This window comes from Microcebus murinus, chromosome 6, assembly GCF_040939455.1.
Source record: "Microcebus murinus isolate Inina chromosome 6, M.murinus_Inina_mat1.0, whole genome shotgun sequence".
Lineage (NCBI taxonomy): Eukaryota > Metazoa > Chordata > Mammalia > Primates > Cheirogaleidae > Microcebus > Microcebus murinus.
Genome location: NC_134109.1, coordinates 112,144,212 through 112,163,074, shown reverse-complemented (window position 1 = coordinate 112,163,074; position 18,863 = coordinate 112,144,212). Strand labels below are relative to the sequence as shown.

General features: G+C 52.8%; 1 protein-coding gene across 1 annotated transcript; it reads right to left on the bottom strand.

Annotated features, from left to right (window-relative positions):
- Positions 1 to 2,843: 2,843 nt before the first annotated feature.
- CHRNB4 (cholinergic receptor nicotinic beta 4 subunit) lies at positions 2,844 to 18,447 on the bottom strand. Its single transcript, XM_076004598.1, has 6 exons — positions 18,296 to 18,447; positions 14,008 to 14,156; positions 8,154 to 8,198; positions 7,942 to 8,051; positions 6,296 to 7,280; positions 2,844 to 3,102 (listed from the first exon to the last, which is right to left on the bottom strand). Exons 1-6 carry the CDS (start codon positions 18,348 to 18,350, stop codon positions 2,950 to 2,952), a joined length of 1,497 nt encoding a protein of 498 aa, XP_075860713.1. The 5' UTR covers positions 18,351 to 18,447; the 3' UTR covers positions 2,844 to 2,949.
- Positions 18,448 to 18,863: the final 416 nt, after the last annotated feature.

The window sequence follows — 18,863 nt, the reverse complement described above, 5'->3', positions numbered from 1 at the left end:
TAAAATCTTAAGGCTCACCCCCCCACTGGCTGACTGGAACCCCTCTTGGCCCAGGGAATATTCCAACACTAAATTGTTTGCCAGGAGGAGGAGGTCAGACATGCTCATCATGCCACCCCCCACACACACCTTCTAGGGGACATCCTTTGTAACCCATTAACAGGCCTACGTGTATGCAAGACAAACCTTCAGATCCTCAATTTACACAACAAATCTATGTCTGGTGGCTGGTCTCTGATAAATAGCTTATTATCTTAAAACATTCCAAGCTGGGGGTAGGGGACAAGGGCAACATAGGTAACCTAAACATTTGTACCCCATAATATGCAGAAATAAAAAAAAAAACATTCCATGCCTTTAGACAAAACTTCATGTCTTTAACCAATTACAAGTCAAATAATCTTGAAACCCACCTATAACTTGTAAGACCTCACTCCCACTTCAAGATGGCCCATCTTTTCAGGCCAAACCAAGGTATGCCTCCCACATATTGATTTATGACTTTACCTGTAACCTCTGTCTCCCTGAAATGTATAAAACCAAACTGTAACCTAACCACATCGAGTCCACTTGCTTAAGGTTTCTTGAGCATGGCTCCAGGTCATGGACCTCAAATTTGGTTGAGAATAAATCTCTTTAACATTATTTTACAGAGTCTGGCCTTTTTTCCCTTGACATATCCAGAATATATAAAGAACCCTCAAAACTCCACAGTAAGCATAGATGAGTATGAGGGATCTTATTGGAGTGATGCAGATGTTCTAAACCTGGATTATGGTGACAAACTTAACTAAAACTCATGGAATTGTACACTTAAAATGGGTGGATTTTATGATATGTAAACTGTACGTCAATAAAGTTGTTTTGGCCAGGCAAGGTGGCTCACACGTATAACCCTAGCACTCTGGGAGGCCGAGGCAGGAGGATCACTTGAGTTCAGGAGTTCAAGACCATGAGCAAGCACGAGCAAGAGCAAGACCCTGTCTCCACTAATAGTAGAAAAATTAGCCAGGCGTTGTGGTAATGTGCCTGTAGTCCCAGCTACTCAGGCGGCTGAGACAGGAGGATCACTTGATTCCAGGAGTGTGAGGTTACTGTGAGCTACTGTGAGCTACTCCACTGCACTCTAGCCCAGGTGACAGAGCAAGACTCTGTCTTAACAACAACAAAAAAGTGGTTTATAAAACCACATTTAGTAACCACTCAATAGTAAGAAAACCAACAACACAATTTAAAAAATAAGATTTAGACACTTTGCCAAAGAGGATATACAGAGGACAAAAGAGTACAACAATTGGTAATTGTTGAGGCTCATTGATTTGCACCTGGAGGTTTGTTATGCCATAATATTTTCTCTACTTTATAATATATTTGAAATGTTCCTTAATAAAAAAATAAATAAAAAGTAAAAAAATGTTCTTCACTAGCCATTATGGAAATGCAAATTAAAACCAGGATAATATGCCTGTTCCCATCCACTAGAATAGCTAAGCTAGAAAGCAAACACTGTCAACACCAAGTGCAAACCGGATTGCAGAGCAGGGCACTCCGACTTTGGAGGGTTGCAAAAGGGAATAGCCGCCTCAGAAACCAGTTTCTCATATAGTTACACATACACTTACCATATAACCCAGCAATCACATGCCTGAGTGTTTATCTAGAGAAATAAAAACTTTTATTCACACAATCCTATACGTGACTATAGCAGCTCTATTCATAATTGCCAAAACCCAGAAACCGCCCAAGTGTGCTTCAGTGCCCATACAACCGAACACTGCCTACCAACACAAAGGAGCAAACCACCCACACCCTCAAAACCGAGGAATCTTACAGGCATTCTGCTGAATGAAAGCCACCGGTCTCCAAAGGTGACATACTGTATGATTCCATTTAAATGGCATTCTTGAAGAGACCGGGCGTCAGTGACCGAGGCAAGCAGGTGGTTCCTAGGAGTGGAGGGCTAGACTGGAGGAGCAGCAGCAGGGAGCCGTCTGGGCTGCAGATGCCCCCTGTGTCCTGGCTGGGTGGCTGCACACATCTATCACTTGTTTTGAAATTCATAGAACTATGCGTTTAAAAGTCCATTTTCTCGTATAACTATTAAAAATCCCCCTCCATTCCCCACACGTGCCGAGTGCCCACGGCGTGCAGGCGCCGTGCAGGGCACTGCGAGGAGGCAGACCCGCCCCGACGCCACAGCGGTGCGCCCTGCGCTTGCAGTCGTGGAGGAGGGCCGCGGCCCACAGGAGGGGCACCAGAGCCTGAAGGAGGAGGCGGAGCCATTCATTCATTCGTTAGACAAACATTTATTGAGCGCCACCGTGTGCCGAACCCCGTCCCAGGCCGGGGATACGGCGAATGTGCAGGGGCAGAGGCTGCTCTCGCGACACGTGGCGAGTGGGCGGCTGACTCCAGGTGCGGGGAGCGCTGGAGGAAGGGGCAACGCGGGCGTGGGGAGGCTGCTTTAGAATGAAAGGGTGATTAAGGAACGCCTCTCGGAGGGGGCGTCATTGCAGCAAAGAAAGGGCGGGGCAGGGCCTGAGGCGTGCGGTGTGACGGGCTGGGCGCGCTGGGGGAGGGCTCCGGTGGAAGTACAGCAAGTGCACAGGCAGCGTGAAGGCTGGACAAGGAGACGCGTGGAGAGGAAGGCCCGGATGCTGGCTCCACCCTGACACACAGTAGGTGCTGCCAGTGTGCGCATCTTTACCTCCAGTGCCAGGTGCAGGGAAGGAAGATGAGCCGCAATTAAACTGTTCGAAGCACCCTGCAGCTGGGGTTTCCTGGGGTTCCTCCAAGGCATTCAGAGAGGATAGTGCAAGCCCCCATCCTTGCCTCTCCCAGCGGTGGCTGGTTTGATGGGCTGAGGGTCAATGGTCACATGTTTATCTAGAGCCTCATCAGCCATGACCCAGAAGAAAGCAAGCTGCCCACTTGGCCACTCACAGCGCCTCACTCCACAAGCGAGGGCCCCTCAGAAGGCGTGTGGGTCTGGAAGAGGGGGGGTAGGAAGAGCCCCACAGTGCCCAGGATGCACACAAACACGAAGACCCACAGGAACAGCCGGTCGACCACCATGGCCACGTACTTCCAGTCCTCAACGACCTGCGGGTAGACAGAGGGGCTGGTTACAGGTGCCAAGCACTGGAGTCCCTCCTTCCCCCGAGTCAGGGCTTCACTATCTGGTCAGGGACCCCACAGGCCCCGGGCTTGGCATCGAGTACTGGAATGGCAAGATCTGAGTCCAAGGTTGGTCTCTCAGCTGGGCAACTCTGTGCCTCTCTGGGTGTCCTCCATCTGGACACACATGGCGTTGCAGGGCCGCTGGGAACTTGGGCTGCACAGAAAAGTTAGGAGTGTAAAGAATCATTGATATCACACATTCTGATTTGAAAACCGAATCTGGTTATAAATACAAGGGGATGAGGCCTGCAAGGCCCCTTCTTTTCATTTTTATCCCAAACCCTCTGCCTGAGCTAGTTCTGTCTAAAAGAAGATTTGGGGCCCACCTAGCTCAATGGAGCGGGGCAAGGAAGGCTTGCAGAACACCTGGAAATCCTACTGTTTAATTTGCTCAGTTCCATTCGCAGCAGCATCTGTGTTCTGTAATTAAGAGTCAGTCTTGGCCAGGCGCAGTGGTTCACATCTGTAATCCTAGCACTCTGGGAGGCCAAGGCAGGAGGATCACTCGAGGTCAAGAGTTCAAGACCAGCCTGAGCAAGAGTGAGACCCTGCCTCTACTAAAAAAAAAAAAAATAGAAAGAAATTATCTGGACAACTAAAAATATATAGAAAAAAATTAGCTGGGCACGGTGGCGCATGCCTGTAGTCCCAGCTACTCAGGAGGGTAAGGCAGGAGGATCGCTTGAGCCCAGGAGTTGGAGGTTGCTGTGAGCGAGGCTGATGCCACGGCACTCTAGCCCGGGCAACAAAGTGAGACTCTGTCTCAAAAAAAAAAAAAACCACCCAGTCTCCTCCTGCTGCATCATCTGGGTCTCTTTCTGCCTCTGCCATCTCTTTCTGTCTCTGTCTCTGATCTTCTCAGACTTGGCTGTGGGGTGTGAGGTTGGCAGAGACCTGGCTGGCCACCAGAGGTGTCACTACAGATGGGCCTGCCTCCTTTGCACTGGGTGACATGTGTGCCCGGCACCTGTGTTCACACCCCACCTGTCGGCTCACTCGACACATTCCTGGTAGAGAGGGCCCGATCAGAAGGCCCTGAAGGTCAGCAGAGGCTCCGGAGTTGGAAATGTGGGTGGCAACAGGCAAGCTGACATTAGTGACCCAATTTAGCAGGTCCCCATCAATGGTGTGTGTCTACCCTCCAGGAGAATGCTAACACATCAGCCCCTACACTCCCGACCACACGCGCTGGCGCCTGCCCCTAAGATGCAGCAGGTGCAGCACACAGCACTCCTCGGCTTTCTTTTTGACAGTCCTAATTTCAAACAGCTTGTGTGTGTATGTGTGTGCTTTTCCCCTCATTTTATATTTTTGTGCTATTTATAGTGACCAGTTGATCACTAGGATGGGTGAAAGTGCTGAAGATGAGAAGCGCATGGGTGGGCTTGGCGGTGGGCAGGCTCTGGAAGGGGAGAAACCCCCTTTTCTCCACCTAGACATGAGAAAGGCAACAACCAATAAGTCCACCATGTGTCAGTATAGGGCAAGGCACTGGGAAGGGCAAGAGAGTTTAAGGACATTGGATAGATTTGGGTAGAGAGCCTGGCTCTGCCCCACGTCTGCAGTGTGGTGCCAGGCAAGTCAGTGAATTTCTCTGGGCCTCCCTCCCCCAGTGTAAAAGGGGGTGCTGGTAAATCCACTTCACAGGGTTCCTGGGAAGGTCAGCAGTGATGCGTGTCAGCTCCTGGCAGAGCACCTGATGTGCGACTGGAGCATTAAGAATGGCTGGGGACGGGCGTGGTGGCGCGTGCCTGTAGTCCCAGCCACTCGGGAGGCTGAGGCAGGAGGATCACTTGAGCCCAGGAGTTTGAGGTTGCTGTGAGCCAGGCTGACGCCACGGCACTCACTCTAGCCTGGGCAACAAAGTGAGACTCTGTCTCAAAAAAAAAAAAAAAAAAAAAAAAAAAGAATGGCTGGGGATTATACTAACAGTGGGTCTGCCTGGCTCCTTCCCCCAAGACAGCTTGAGGAAAGGAGCCAATGAATGTTTAGGGGCCAATGAATTAGGTGATGCCGAGCTACTGAATGGTTTTAAACTAAAAAACAGCATGATCAAATTATTTTTTCAGGAAGTGAAATCTGAGTCCTGTACAGTTGTGCTTCTCAAACTGGAATGCTCCTAGGAACCCCCTGGGGACCTGCTTAACATGCAGATTCTGAGTCAGCAGGTCTGGGGGGCCTGAGAGTCTGCATTTCAACAGCTCCTGGGTGATGCCATTGCTGCTGGTCTGAGGACTACACTCAGAAGACTATCTTGCATCCTATATTCCATTTGTTAGCAATAATACATTTGCACAGTGTGATTTTGGAGCTTTTCAGCCTGTTCTTTTCTCTAATGGAATGCCAGTGCTTCCCTTGGGAATGCAGCTAGTGAAAAGGTATCTCAGAAATATAAGAACAAGGAGATGTCCTCTTTTTTCCAAGCAGCTGCAAAGGGGGAGACACTATGTTATGTGGTAAAAACCTGTTCAAAGAATCTGACCTGATAAGGTGTGGAAATGAGAACATTCACAAGAGTATGAAACTTGTTCTCCTGCCTGGCACAGAAATGTACATGCAAATTTCAGTCATTGTCACATTCTGTGTTCAGTTGTCATAAAGTTGTCTTTAGAAGTGTTATTTCTACTCCTGTAAGCATCTTGCAAGTCTGAAGAGGATGGGGGCAGGTGCACCCCATCCCTCCATGCCTCAGCCCACCAGAGTTCCCCAAAGGCTGCAGAGTCATCTCCCAGCCCACTGACAGCCTCCCCTTTCCTCTTCTCTGCTCCAGGGCTTTCTCCAGCGTCAAGCTGCTTGCTCTGGCAGGCTGGCATAACCGCAAGGGCAGGGGAGTTAATGTCCTGGGGCCACCCTCAACCCACAGGGGCTCTGCAAGATGGCTGAGCCTGGGGTCCCACAGCAGTATCCTGCTTATTCCACCCTCCTCTGGCTTTCCTCCCTCCCCACCTTTTTCCCCTCCGCCTGAGCATAAAACTCATTTCAGTTTTAGATTCCCTATTCAATCAGAGTTTGAGAGTCCTCGTTTCGTATGAATTTACTCAGGAAGTGGGAGACTGGTGCTAACTCTCTGAGCCTTTCTGTCGGGAGGTGGGCAGGGCCTGCGCTAGCAACTCACACTCTGGTCTTGATCGTCACTCTTCATGTGCTGCGCGATGAAGCTGACGCCCTCTAAGGCCTCCTGCACATCCTGCCGGAACCTTCCCGAGGACCTGAGCCGGAGAGCCCCGGAGTCCGGGCGGGCGGGAGACTTGGGAGCGGCAGAGCCAGAGCTCACACAGTACATGGAGTGCCCACACGGGCTGGAGGGGCTGGCAGGGCCCACGGCAGAGGCAGCAGAGGTGGTGGCCTCAGTCTTCAACAGGCGTGACTGGCCGGGCTGGGGGGCCCTGGCCGGGCTGCTGGCGGGGCCCGGGCGCTTCATGTAGAGGAAGGAGGGCAGCTTGTGTAGGAAGCAGCGCTTGACCCAGGGCGCCATGGTGTGGGTGCTGGGCGAGCGGTGGTGCACGTTGAGCACGCAGACGCTGGTGACGATGGAGAAGGTGACCAGCACCATGGTGAACATGAGGTACTTGCCGATGAGCGGCACGTCGAGGGAGGTGGGTGGCACGATCTTGGAGATGAGCAGCAGGAAGACCGTGAGCGCCAGCAGCACGGAGATGCACAGCGTCATCTTCTCACCGCAGTCGGACGGCAGGTAGAACACAAGGATGGCCAGCGAGGTGATGAGCACGCAGGGGGCGATGAGGTTGATGGTGTAGAAGAGCGGCTTGCGCTTGATGATGAAGTCGTACGTCACGTCCACGTAGCTGGGGTCCTGTGGGTTCACCGTCCTTCTCCCAGGGAGGGCCATGATATCCCATTCACCACTAGGAGTGAAGTCATCCATGCTGGCCGTGGGTGACATAAGGACCATGTCAATCTCCGTGTGGTCGTAGGTCCAGGAGCGGAACTTGAGGGTGCAGTTCTGCTGGTCGAAGGGAAAGTGCTTCACCTCGATCTTGCAGGCACTCTTGTAGATGGCAGGGGGCAGCCACTGCACGCTGCCGTTGGAGCGCACCACCACGTTGGTGTAGACGGACACCTCGTAGGTCCCGTCGGCGCTGGGGGCAGGGTGCATGGAGAAAGCCATGAAACCGCAGACAAGGCCCGGCCTGGCCTCAGAACCCACTACCTTAGGGTTACTTCCCATTGATCGCCCTTCCCACCCCCAGGCCCTCACGGAAACGGACCTGCTTTTCTCAGCAACGGTGTGGTAGAGAGATCCCTACCATGAAGCACTCTGAAGGCTTCACGTGAATAGCCCTGTAAGCCTCACAATAGTCCAGCAAGGTAGATTTTATTATTATCCCCATTTTATAGGCAGGAAAGCCAAGGCCCAGAGGAGTTAAAGTAACTTCTTCAAGGCCAGAAAACTAGTAAGTGGTACAGCTGAGATTTGAACTCAGGTCTATGTGCTACTGCTGGTGTAACTATGACCCAGGAAGAGTCTCTTTAGCTCCTTCCACCTACCTAAGACACCTACGCACAGTCAGTCAGTGTGGCCAGCAGCCAGCACCGACGAAGCAGCCGAGGCTCAAAAAGACAGTGTGGAGGACAGAAAGCACTGGGTCACAGCGACACCCCATCTGTGACTAAGGGCACTGGTCTGCTCAGCTCTGTGCCCTTCAGCTTGAGGTCCCAGTGGAGCACAGATGGCCCGGGTTGGACTCAGGCCGGATGACCAGGGGTTGGGCCTGCTGCCCGGCCAACCCTGCCACTCACTTGTTGTAAAGCACGATGTCAGGCAGCCAGATGCGCCTTGCGGGGATCCGCAGGATGTTCACGCCCTCGTAGCGAGAGCTGTTCCAGGCCAGGCGGTAGTCAGTCCATTCCTGAACAGACAGGCAGGGCCCTGTCACTTGTAGGTCCATCACTATCGACGGGCAGCTCTGGAGGAAGCATCTCCTGGGCTGGGGACCCTGCAGGGCACTTACCTGTTTCAGCCAGACGTTGGTGGTCATAATCTGCTCCCGCTCATTCTGGGGAGGAAAACAGAGCTGTCAGTTCACAGGGAAAGAGGAGCCCTCACAAATGGATCATGCTTTATCATGCCAAAGGCTCTGAGCTCCAGGCCCATGTGATTGACTGCCACTCAACATCTCTTGGATGGCTCACCAGGTATTTCACCCCCAGCGTGTCCAAGACAAAGCTCATGACCCCCCACTGGCCCTCCTTTGGCATTGCTGTCTCAGTGCATAGCAGCCCTAGCCATCGGGTTGCACAAGCCAGAGACCTGGGAGTTGATCTCACACTCTGCTCTCAGACCTGTCAGTAAGTCCTGCAGGCTGTGTCTCCTACATGCATCTCAAATCTCCCTTCTTCCACCTCTGATGCCACCATCACCTGTCACCTGGACCACTGCAGTAGCCCCCTGACTGGTCTTCCTGCTCTGCCCTGGCCTGCCTTTAGTCTGTTCTCTGCAAAACAGACAGGGGAATCCTTGTACAATCTCAAGCCCTTAGACTATATCACTCTGCTCAAACCCTCCACTGCTTCCCCGTCTTATCCAAAGTAAAAGCCAAAGTCTTGCTCAGGGTCTATAAGGCCCTAACGATCTGCCCCTACCATGCCCCCACCCCGATGAGCTCCATTACCTCATACCTTAATACTTTGCCCCTTGCTCACTCCCATTCCGCCATGTGTTTGCTTCTGCCTTCGCACACCTTGTTCCCTTCACCCTAGAAATCCACCCAGATGGCTTCCTCCCTTTCCTCAGGTGTCAAAAATGTCACTTTATCAGAGAAGTCTTCTCCAACCTTCCTATAGAAAACACCTTGCTTTATTTTTCTTCATAGCACTTATCACCCCTGGACACAATTTATCTATTTGTGTATTGTCTACCACTTCCCACTAGGATCTAAGGACCTTGAGAAAAGGTATCAGGTACTCAGTAAATATTTTCTGAATGAATACATGAATCCTACCACAGTAATCCAGGCTACAATTGTCCATCTCTACCTGGACCCTGAAAGGCCCTCCACGCTGATGTATGTCCATTCTGCACCACACACGCACACATCTATCCTTCCTATGCAGCCAGAACGATCTTCCCAAAGTTCCTGCCATTTCCCAACTTAATCTTATCCCTGTTTAGGTCCCTTCTTGACTTCCTTCACATGCAGAATAAAAACTCCTTCACAGGGTCTACAGGTCCTCGTCAACTTTCCCAGTCTCCTTTCACCTCCCTGTGCCCCTTTATTCTGTGCTCCAGCCCCCTTGGCCTTCTTTAGCTCTTTGAATGTGTCTCATGCTTTCACTCTGTGCTATATTTCCTGCCCCCTCTTCATCTTGATAACTTCTAGCATCCTAATGTCACCTTGGGACTCACTTCCTCAAGGAACCTTTCCTGAACTCTCAACTGGGGAATATATCAGTAGGATGAGGTTGGGCTGCTAGTATTAGAGAGCCCGAGTAAACCAGGCTTGGCTTCAACAAAGGAGACGTCTACGTCCCCCTCATGTAGCAGTTCGGATATATATGGTGGTTCTGCTCTGCAAAGTTCTTAGGTCCCCAGGTTCATTCCAGCTTTGTTCTCTACCACACCTAGAATGTGGACCTCATCTGCATGGTCCAAGATGACTGCTGGAACTCCAATCATAACATCCGTGTTCCAGGATGTTGGGGGAAGGGTAACTGGAGGGAGAAGGATATATGCCAGTCGTCTCATTGTGATTATTTAAGCCATTTACATTTCATGTAGTTGCTAATATATCTGGGTTTAAACCTACCATTTATCTATTTTGTTTGTTCCCTTATCTCTCTTTCCTTGATTTGTTTTGGATTAACTATTATTCCATTCCTCCCCATATTAACATGACTTTTCTTTTAGTAGTTACCCTTAGGGCTACAATATACATACTTGACTTTTTAGAGTCAAATATAACTTATTACTTTCACCACTCCTAAAGCAAGACAAGGACTTTAGAACGTTTCAACTCCATCTACGCCCTCCTGACTTTTGCACTACTATTGTCATGTGTTTAGTTATACATATCGTCGAATCTTTGCAAGATATTTTTATTGTTTTATAGTATTAATAAACTTAAAATCCATCCATATAGTCACCGTTTCTGTTGTACCTCGTTCTTTCTCACATGTCTGTGTTTCCCTCTGGGATCATTTTCCTTATGGTAAAAAACCTCCTTTAGTATTTTCTTTAGTATTTGGATCTCCTGGCATTAATTTCTCTCTCTCTCTTTTTTATTTTTTGGTCTGAAAAAAATATTTCTCCTTCATTTGCAAAAGATAGCTTCAAAATCCTTGTCTAATTCTAGGTTTGCAGTTTTTTTTCTGTAGTACTTTAAAAAATGTCTTTCTAGGGCTGGCGCAGTGGCTCACGCCTGTAATCCTAGCACTCTGGGAGGCCGAGGGAGGAGGATCGCTCAAGGTCAGGAGTTCAAGACCAGCCTTAGCAAGAGTGAGACCCTGTCTCTACTAAAAATAGAAAGAAATTAGCTGGATGACTAAAAAATATATATATATAGAAAAAATTAGCCAGGCATGGTGGTGCATGACTGTAGTTCCAGTTACTTGGGAGGCTGAGGCAGGAGGATTGCTTGAGCCCGGAGTTTGAGGTTGCTGTGAGCTAGACTCTGTCTCAAAAAAACCCAAAAAAGAAAAAAAAAGTCATTCTATTTTCTGGCTTCTATTTTCAGCTGTTAGTCTTACTGTTCTTGGGGTTTTATTTTTGTTTTTCCTTCTTTTTCTGGATAGTCTTAAGGTTGTTTCTTTGTCTTTGGTGGTCAGGAGTTTGAGTGTGATGTTCTCGAGTGTGCTTTTCTTTGTATTGTCACCCATGGAGCCTCTTGAATCTGTTGCTTAATAAATATCTTTGGTCAGTTTTGGAAGTTCTCAGCCAATATCACTTCAAATATTGCTTCTGTCTTATTCTTTATCTTCCTTTTGGTATTCCAAATATACATATTAGACCTTTTTTTAAAAAAATCATATACCATATTATCTTCTTTTCTGTAGTTTTCATCCTTTTTTCTTTCTGTGGTTTGTCTAGAAATGTCTCTCTTTAAACTGGTTGTGCCTGTAACCTCCCTCCTCAAGAAACAGGTAAACCTTGAAAAACAGAAGGAACACTCCCCACCAAAACCTGATATTTATTCTGCACAAGCTTTCAGGAATCTGACAGCTCCCAGTGGTACTTGCAGGGTGGGGGCTGGTGGCTATGTCCTCTCCCACCTCTGTCACCCATGGGGCACCCCTAGCAGAGCGGCCTGCCACTGACGCGCACCAGGTGGCGGCTGCACGGGGCAGCAGCTGGGCTTGCCCGTTAAGCAAGACACCCTTGGCTGGACAATAATCTCAGACGCCAGCCTGGCTGAGACCTGTCTGAAAGCCCTGCTCCTTGCAGTCCCGCGGAGGGACAGAGCGCTACATCCCTGGGCTGTGTTTCCTCCCGGGGAGGGAGCCAGCTGTTCATTTGGCCAAAGCCTCATTGAGGACTATGATTTGAGGAGCTGGTTTTGTGTGGCCAGTTGTGCTGGAGAGAGAGGCTGGGGATTAAGAAGGCAGTCACCTGACCAGAGGAAGTTCAGCCCCAGCTACCTCCTTCCCCAGGGCTGGACACAGTGCTCTGCACTCTCCCCTCTGAACCTGCCCTCAGAGCTGCTTCTAGGCACAGGGTGACCCTGCGGGTAGGGACATGGGAAGGTTTACAGTGGGACATGATTCCCTCAAACACCCCCAACTCACAGACCTCAGAGGAGAGAAGGGAAATTCCCCGGCACCTCAGTCCTCCCCAGCACCACCCACCCCTGCCCCCAGACACGTGAGTGCCACCATCCACTCCTCCCTTACCGTCCTGCAGCATCCCTCCTCACCTGTCCAGACCCTTGCCCCTGCCTCTGGTCCTGCCCTGCCCCTGGACCTCTGTGCCTGTCAATTTCCCCCACCTGGTTCTTATTTTCCCCAATAAGTAGAGGGCGTGCGAGGCCATCTGCTGGGCAGACTGGGGGCGGCACTGTGGCAGGGCTGTGTGGACGCGGAGGAGAAGCGTAGCGTCCTGTTGGAGACCAGGCGGAGCAGGGTCTGTGCAGGCCCACTGGCTGCCTGCCCTGTGGGCATCCTGCTCCCACCCTCCTTTCTTCTGTGTTAGCAAAACCCTGGCTTCATTGAATATTGGATGCCCATGAGCTTTGTAAGGCGCCCCCCCTTCGCCTTCTTGCCATGTGGTGGTAAGTCTAGCCAAGTGCCGTCATTTTGCTCCTCCAGCCAGTGACTGTATAAGGGGTGAGGTATAAAGGGCTGCCTAGGGGGCAGTCTCTGTGGAATTTTTCCTCATACTCAAAAAGGATCCTAAAAAGGATCTGCAATTTCCTGCCACGGACATTGTCATGTAAGGATTTTATGTTTAGAGCTATGGCCACCATCTTGTGACTGCAAGGAAAAAACAAGAGGATTGAGGAGTGTTGATATCTCTGACAACAACCAAGAGTCTTGACATCATGGAATTACTGAATTAACCAACTCTGAAATCACTGGCCTGCTCGCCTGTCATATAATGCAATATTAATACATGTCCTCAATGTTTTAGCACCTCTTAGCTGGATGTTCTATTACTTGAAGCCAGGCATGTTAATTGATACTGAGATCACAGATTTGCAGGTGGCTCCAAACTGTGGAGCTAGGGTGCACAAAGTGGGTAGGACACCCCAGGCAAGGAGCACGGCATGTGCAAAGGCACAGATAGCATTTTTGGAATGAAAGAATCATAACTCCAGAGAAGACCTCCATACAGAGTCTCCCCATTCAGCCACAGAGGGTTTAAATTTCTCAGACCTTGCCTCAGACATGGAACGCAGTTGGTTCCAAAGGCTGTGGAGACGCCCATGACGGGATTATCGCGATGCCGTGTACCAGGTGCACACCCCGCCAGCTGTGAGGTAACTCCATGACGGGAATATTGTAGGTCCATGCCCGGGGGCACACTTCATAATCAGAAGTGCCGGAGCTGGATGCCACCTACATAGCCTAAGACAGAGGCCTCACCTTCACATTAATCGCCAGATCTTACGTTTGGGGTGCTGGTCGCGGAAGCACATCGCGTAGCCTAAGACAGGCTCTCCACCCACTTATATAAACCTCCCTCATATTAATAAAGAGAGGGGGAGATGTTAGAGGCAAGGACCCTCAAAGACCCTCAACTCCCCTATGACTCGTCCTACGCACGAACTTCGCCCTGGAAAATTCCAGCTATAGCTCCAAGAAGAACGCAGTCCATGAGTGTTGATATCTCTGACAACAACCAAGAGTCTTGACATCATGGAATTACTGAATTAACCAACTCTGAAATCACTGGCCTGCTTGCCTGTCATATAATGCAATATTAATACATGTCCTCAATGTTTTAGCACCTCTTAGCTGGATGTTCTATTACTTGAAGCCAGGCATGTTAATTGATACTGAGATCACAGATTTGCAGGTGGCTCCAAACTGTGGAGCTAGGGTGCACAAAGTGGGTAGGACACCCCAGGCAAGGAGCACGGCATGTGCAAAGGCACAGATAGCATTTTTGGAATGAAAGAATCATAACTTAGAGGCAGGGTCAGGACCCTCCAAGTTTAGGCAAATTTCTTAATTTATGAATATGAAAAAAGATCAGATGAACAATCTAAGACCTTGCCCAGAAACCTGGGCAATGCCAGAAGTAAAACTCAAGCTTCCTGACTCCTAGCCCTGCACACCAAAGGGGCCGCCCCTTTCCCCAAGCCCTGGCAGGGCACTGAAGACCCAGCCGGGCCTCCTCCTGCGCTCCCAGCGGCTGCCTTCTGCACTTACCACGCTGATGAGCTGGGCCAGGGAAAGCTGCAGCTGGATGGAGATGAGCTGCGAGGAACTGGTGGCAGGGCGGATCAGGCTGTTGTAGCGGGTTTTGTTCAGAAGGTCGTCCATCAGCTTCTCCTCGGCATTGGCCACACGGCAGTCCCCTGGGAAAACGCACAGTCAGACCTGCTGGGCCCTCTCCCTGCTGAACCCCACTGCGGCCGGGGCAGCGAAGGAGAGAGCTGAGCAGGCCAGGGAGCACAGGTGCCCCAGGCGCTGGCAAGCCTGCCTCTCCCTGGGGACTTCAAATTAAACACCTTCAAGACAGAGCTCAGCTCTGCCCCCAGCGCCACACTTCTTCCTCCTGTTCGCTCTGGCAAGGAAGGGCACCCCACACTCTAGACATCTAGAAATTAGGCAGCTGTTCCCGACCCCTCCCTTGGTTCATCCAAGCGGCCATCCAGCGCTGTCTATTCTACTTTCCAAGTCCCTCGGTCTGCCCTCTCATCTCCACTGCGACAGCACAGCCCAGGCCACAGCCCCAGGCCAGTCCAGCAGCTCCCTCGTTGGCCTCCCAGCCCTCCCACCCTGCTGTCCATGTTCCATGCAGCGCCACAGTGGTCTTTCTACAGCAGACTGGGCTGGGCCCTTCCCTGCCCACAACAAATGTTTTGGCTTGGCATTCAAGGCCCTTGCCTAGGCACTGACTCATGTTTTTCAATCTGATTTTCTCCCACCACTCGGTCTCGGCCGCAGGCACTCTACATCCCAGCCAAGTCCCACTGCTTGCCTTTCCCCACGTGGTCTTCACTATCTTACTTCTTGGTCTTTGAACACCTCTTTCTTCTGCCAGGACTGCACCCAGCCTTCCAGCCATCAAATATCTGAGTGTCTATTTTGTGCCAGGCACTGTGCTATGTGCTTGGGATAATGGCAAGCAAAAAACCAGAGACAGGTCTTGCCACCAGCGAACTCACAGTGCAGGGGAGGAGCACTACCCCACAGACTTGTGTTATGCGCAGAACCAGATATGAGGTGGTGCTTTCCATAAGAGGAAAACACAACTGAGACGGGGATTTTCTGGGTTCAGACTTAGACCTACAGACCACAAGGGCCCTCTGAGACACCAAAGAGCAGGTCCAGCTGGCAGTTGGTTCCTGGTCTGGAGCTATAGGGGAGGTCTAGCTCTGAGCCACATTAGAGACCGGCTTAAATGCAGTGGCCTGCAGGGAAGCCCCCCTGGGCTCACACAACCCAAGATCTGCCCCTCTTCACATCCCAGATCTCTGCCAAGTGGGATTTGGGCCTTTGTCTCATCCTCTCACGTGTCTGGGAGTGAAGGTACGGTTTAGGGACTTGAACTCCTGTACTCTGCTGTCTTCAGGGAGAACATGTCAGGTATAGGTGCAGCGGTGACTCAGAGGAGAGGCAGGGGCCCCGAGCAGGGGAGTTCCAGAGCAGGAAAGGCGATGAGAGTAGGCAGAGGAAACACAAGTGGGGCAGGATAGCAGGTGGGAGGATCGGGAAATAAGAGAGGATGGAGAGATGGGGGTGGGGACAGTGGCAGGGGCTCGCCAGGCTCAGGAGTCAGATTGCATCTTCCCCCAAGAGCCAGTTCACTGAGTCTCACTAAAGCCCTCCCTCTTTGGGTGGGGCCAGAGGGCCTGGAGCAGGGATGCCCCATTGAGCAAGTCTGAGGCAGACTCTTGGGTGGGTGCTGGGCTGGACACATGGCCATGGGGAGCAGCCGCCACCCTGCCTATGCCATGCACTTTCCAACTCGCTGCCTATCTGGAGCAGATGCAATATTTAGTGCCTTGTGTAAGATGTTCCTAGTGCACCTGCTGCCTCCTGTCCCTCCCAGACTGCCCCAGGCTCTTCAGAGCGGGGTCCTATGGATGCTTGGCCTAGATTGTGAGCCCTGCATCCCATGCCCTGGACCCTTCTCTCAGAGGTCAGCTGCTTGCATACCCTGGAAGCTAGTCCATAGCCCCAGGCTACAGCTGAGTCCTTCCCACAGCCCTTCTTTAGTATATCTATTGGGACTGGCCCCTCATTTCATAGAGAGGTATGTCTTTCCCAAGACAATCTGGCACGGCTGAGGCAGCTCTGGGACCATAATCTGCAGCTCCCAGCCCCCAACCCTGCAATACGGGGGAGGCTTCATCCCACATCTCTGAAGTCCCAGGAGGCTGGCCCAGCTGGGTTCCTGAGAGTCCAGGCTGCTCTGTAGGCTGTGGGGGCTCAGGTTCCAGCTCTGAGCCCACCGGATGTGTTCAGTCTGCTCACCTTTGGGCCTGTCCTGCCTCTCGGGCATTCAGATGACTCTGAGGGACTCTCCCCATGTTGAGGACCAGGTGTGGGAGTTAGAGGACCAGGTGTGGGAGTTAGAGTTAGAGGTTCCCAGGTCCTTAGATCATTTGTCCCAACCCTCATTTCTCAGCTGGGGAAACAACTGAGACCAAAGGGGAAGGAACTTTCTCAAGGACCCCCAGCAAGTCAGAAGGAGAGCCAAGTCTAAGAGTCTCTTTCAGGCAGAGGCCCTCCCCTGACCTCTGTGCCTTCTTCAGTGCCTGGTTAACTTTCCCATGAGGAGACTGCCCTGCAGAGGCCGTGACTGGCGCTGTCTGGAGTGGGTGTGCCGGTGACTGCACCCTGCCGTGTTAGTGCTTGTGAGTGTGTGGCTGGCAGGCCAGGGGGTGAGAATGAGCAGCAGAGGTGCTGTGGCTGGGTGTTTAGGCTTCCCAATCTGCCGCTTAATGCCAGTGAGGCCTGTGGGCTCAAAAGACAGGGACAGGCCTTTCACCCCCAGCTGACAGGGGTGGCTCAGAATGGGTGGAAGCTGCTGGGACACAATTGGGGGCCACATCCCAGCCTGCAGGCCGAGAGAGTCAAGCAGAGGCTGCCACTAGGGGTCAGTCACCATCCAATGATTCCGAGGGGAGTGGGCCCACCAGCCTCTGTCCAAGGTCTTGCCTTCCGAAGCCTTCCCTGGAAAAATTGCTCTCCTGCGGAGGAGGCGAACCATCTGAGAGGAAGCCATAGCCAGAATTCTAAACGGTGTCAGTGTGTGTCTAATTTGAAAAAAGCATATATAATCTAAAAATCTATGTTGAAGATATACCTACTGCTTTGGAATACAAACTACAGAAAGTGACGGTCCACAGAATCTCACTGGCAAGTGGGCATCCGGAAGGGCAGAGTGATTTTCAATTGGGGATGTGTGTCCTTAACTGAGGAAGTGAACACAAGATTTGTGTTAAAAGGAAGCTATGGATTTAAAGAAAAGTTGAGATTTTGTCTTTTACAAAGAGCTCACAATAAACCATTAGCGCTTCTCCAAGCATGTGCATGAATCATCTGGATGCTTGTATAAACGCGGATCCCCGGGCTCGGTTTCCAGACGTTGGTTCCATGAGCCTCGGGTGCGGCCCAGGGATCCATAACGAGTGGTGCAGGCTGCCCCAGGCCCGCAGCTAAGAAACACTGCGAGTGGCCCGTATGCACATCTGAGTCCCCAAGTGCGGAGGCAAGGCATACCATCTCCATAGACCAGATGGGGAAACTGAGGCCCAGAGAGGGGGAAGGAATGGCGTAGGGTCACCCAGCAAGTAGTAGCAGAGCCACGATACACACACTGTGTGTGGACACCAGCTTTGATGAGAGCTCTACTTCCCTAAAAAAACCTCTTCTATCCTCCACTCCTGCGTCCCGCGCCCTCGGAGGTGGGTCTCTGTCCACGGAAGAAGCACCCGTGGCCCTTCAGCACAACCGGGCCTCAGAAGAAAAGCCAGGGCCGCAGTAGGAGCTGAAAGAGCCCTTGGAACCCAGGGGGGAAACCGAGGCAGAGAAGGCAATCCTCAGAACTCTGCCCGGAGAAGGGCGATGGAGTCTGCCTTCTAGGTGCGGGAGGCTGCGGTTCCGAGCGGCAGGCTCCGCCTCGGCAGCCCGGCCGGCCGTCAGGGCTGGGCGGCGGGGCGCCGCGAGGCTTCTCCAGGCGGGCGCAGACGGCTCGGGCCCAGGCCGCCGGCCCGCGGGCTGCTCCGCGCTCGCCCGTCCCGGGCGTCGCCGCTCGGCGAGGAGGGCGCCGGCCCGCGGGCGGAGCGGCTCGGCCCGGCCTCCCTCGCGCTGCGGACCGCAGGGCTGCCGCGCCCGGCCCGGCCCGGCCCTGGCGGGTCCACCGCGGCGCCCGGCCGCCCGCGAGCGCTCGGCCCCACGCCCGCCGGCCGGGCCTCCCGCCCTCCCTCCGTCCACCTGTGGCCCGCCCGCCGCCCAGCCGGCGCCCCGCCCGCACAGGACTCACCGCGCCCGCAAAGGGCGACCAGGGAGGCCAGGACCAGGCAGCGCGCGCCCCCCATGGCGCGCGGGCCGCGAGCGCGAGTGGGCGCCGTCCGGCCCGCCGTCCGGCCCGCCGCCCTGCCCGCCGCCCTGCCCGCCGTCCGGCCCGGCGCTAGGACCCGCGGGGGCGCCGCGAGCCCCGCCCAGCCGGCAGGGACCCAGACGCGCGGCCGCCGCGGGCGGGCGCTGGCGGGCCTGCTCCGGCCTCCCGGTCCTCGAAGGGAGGTGGGCGGACGGCGCCGGCACCCTCGGCACAGCTGGGGAGGCCCAGTCGCGAGGGCGGCAGGCGCTGCTGTGCTGCTCGGGGACGTGGACGTGCTCCCGCGGGGAGACCCGGGCCTTGCCCGCTGTCACCTCGAGCTCAGGACTGGGGTGCTTTAGGGGAATGAACGATCTCAAGTTCATAGCCTTGGCTTTTGCTGACAGAAAAAACACCCCTGGGGGGAGCCAGCCCGCGGGGGCACTGCTATCTGCAGACATTGCCAGGAGGGCACTTAGGAAAAATGTGGAATTTGGGAGGGTGACATAGCTCA

Bases quoted from the DNA above. Each gene is read 5' to 3' on its own strand.
- CHRNB4 (XM_076004598.1), bottom strand. From the start codon at position 18,350: ATGGGGGGCGCGCGCTGCCTGGTCCTGGCCTCCCTGGTCGCCCTTTGC. The intron at 8,199-14,007 runs GTAAGTGCAGAA...TTTCCTCCCCAG, and splicing joins TGGCCCAGCTCATCAGCGTG to AATGAGCGGGAGCAGATTAT. The intron at 8,052-8,153 runs GTAAGTGCCCTG...CTGTCTGTTCAG, and splicing joins CCAACGTCTGGCTGAAACAG to GAATGGACTGACTACCGCCT.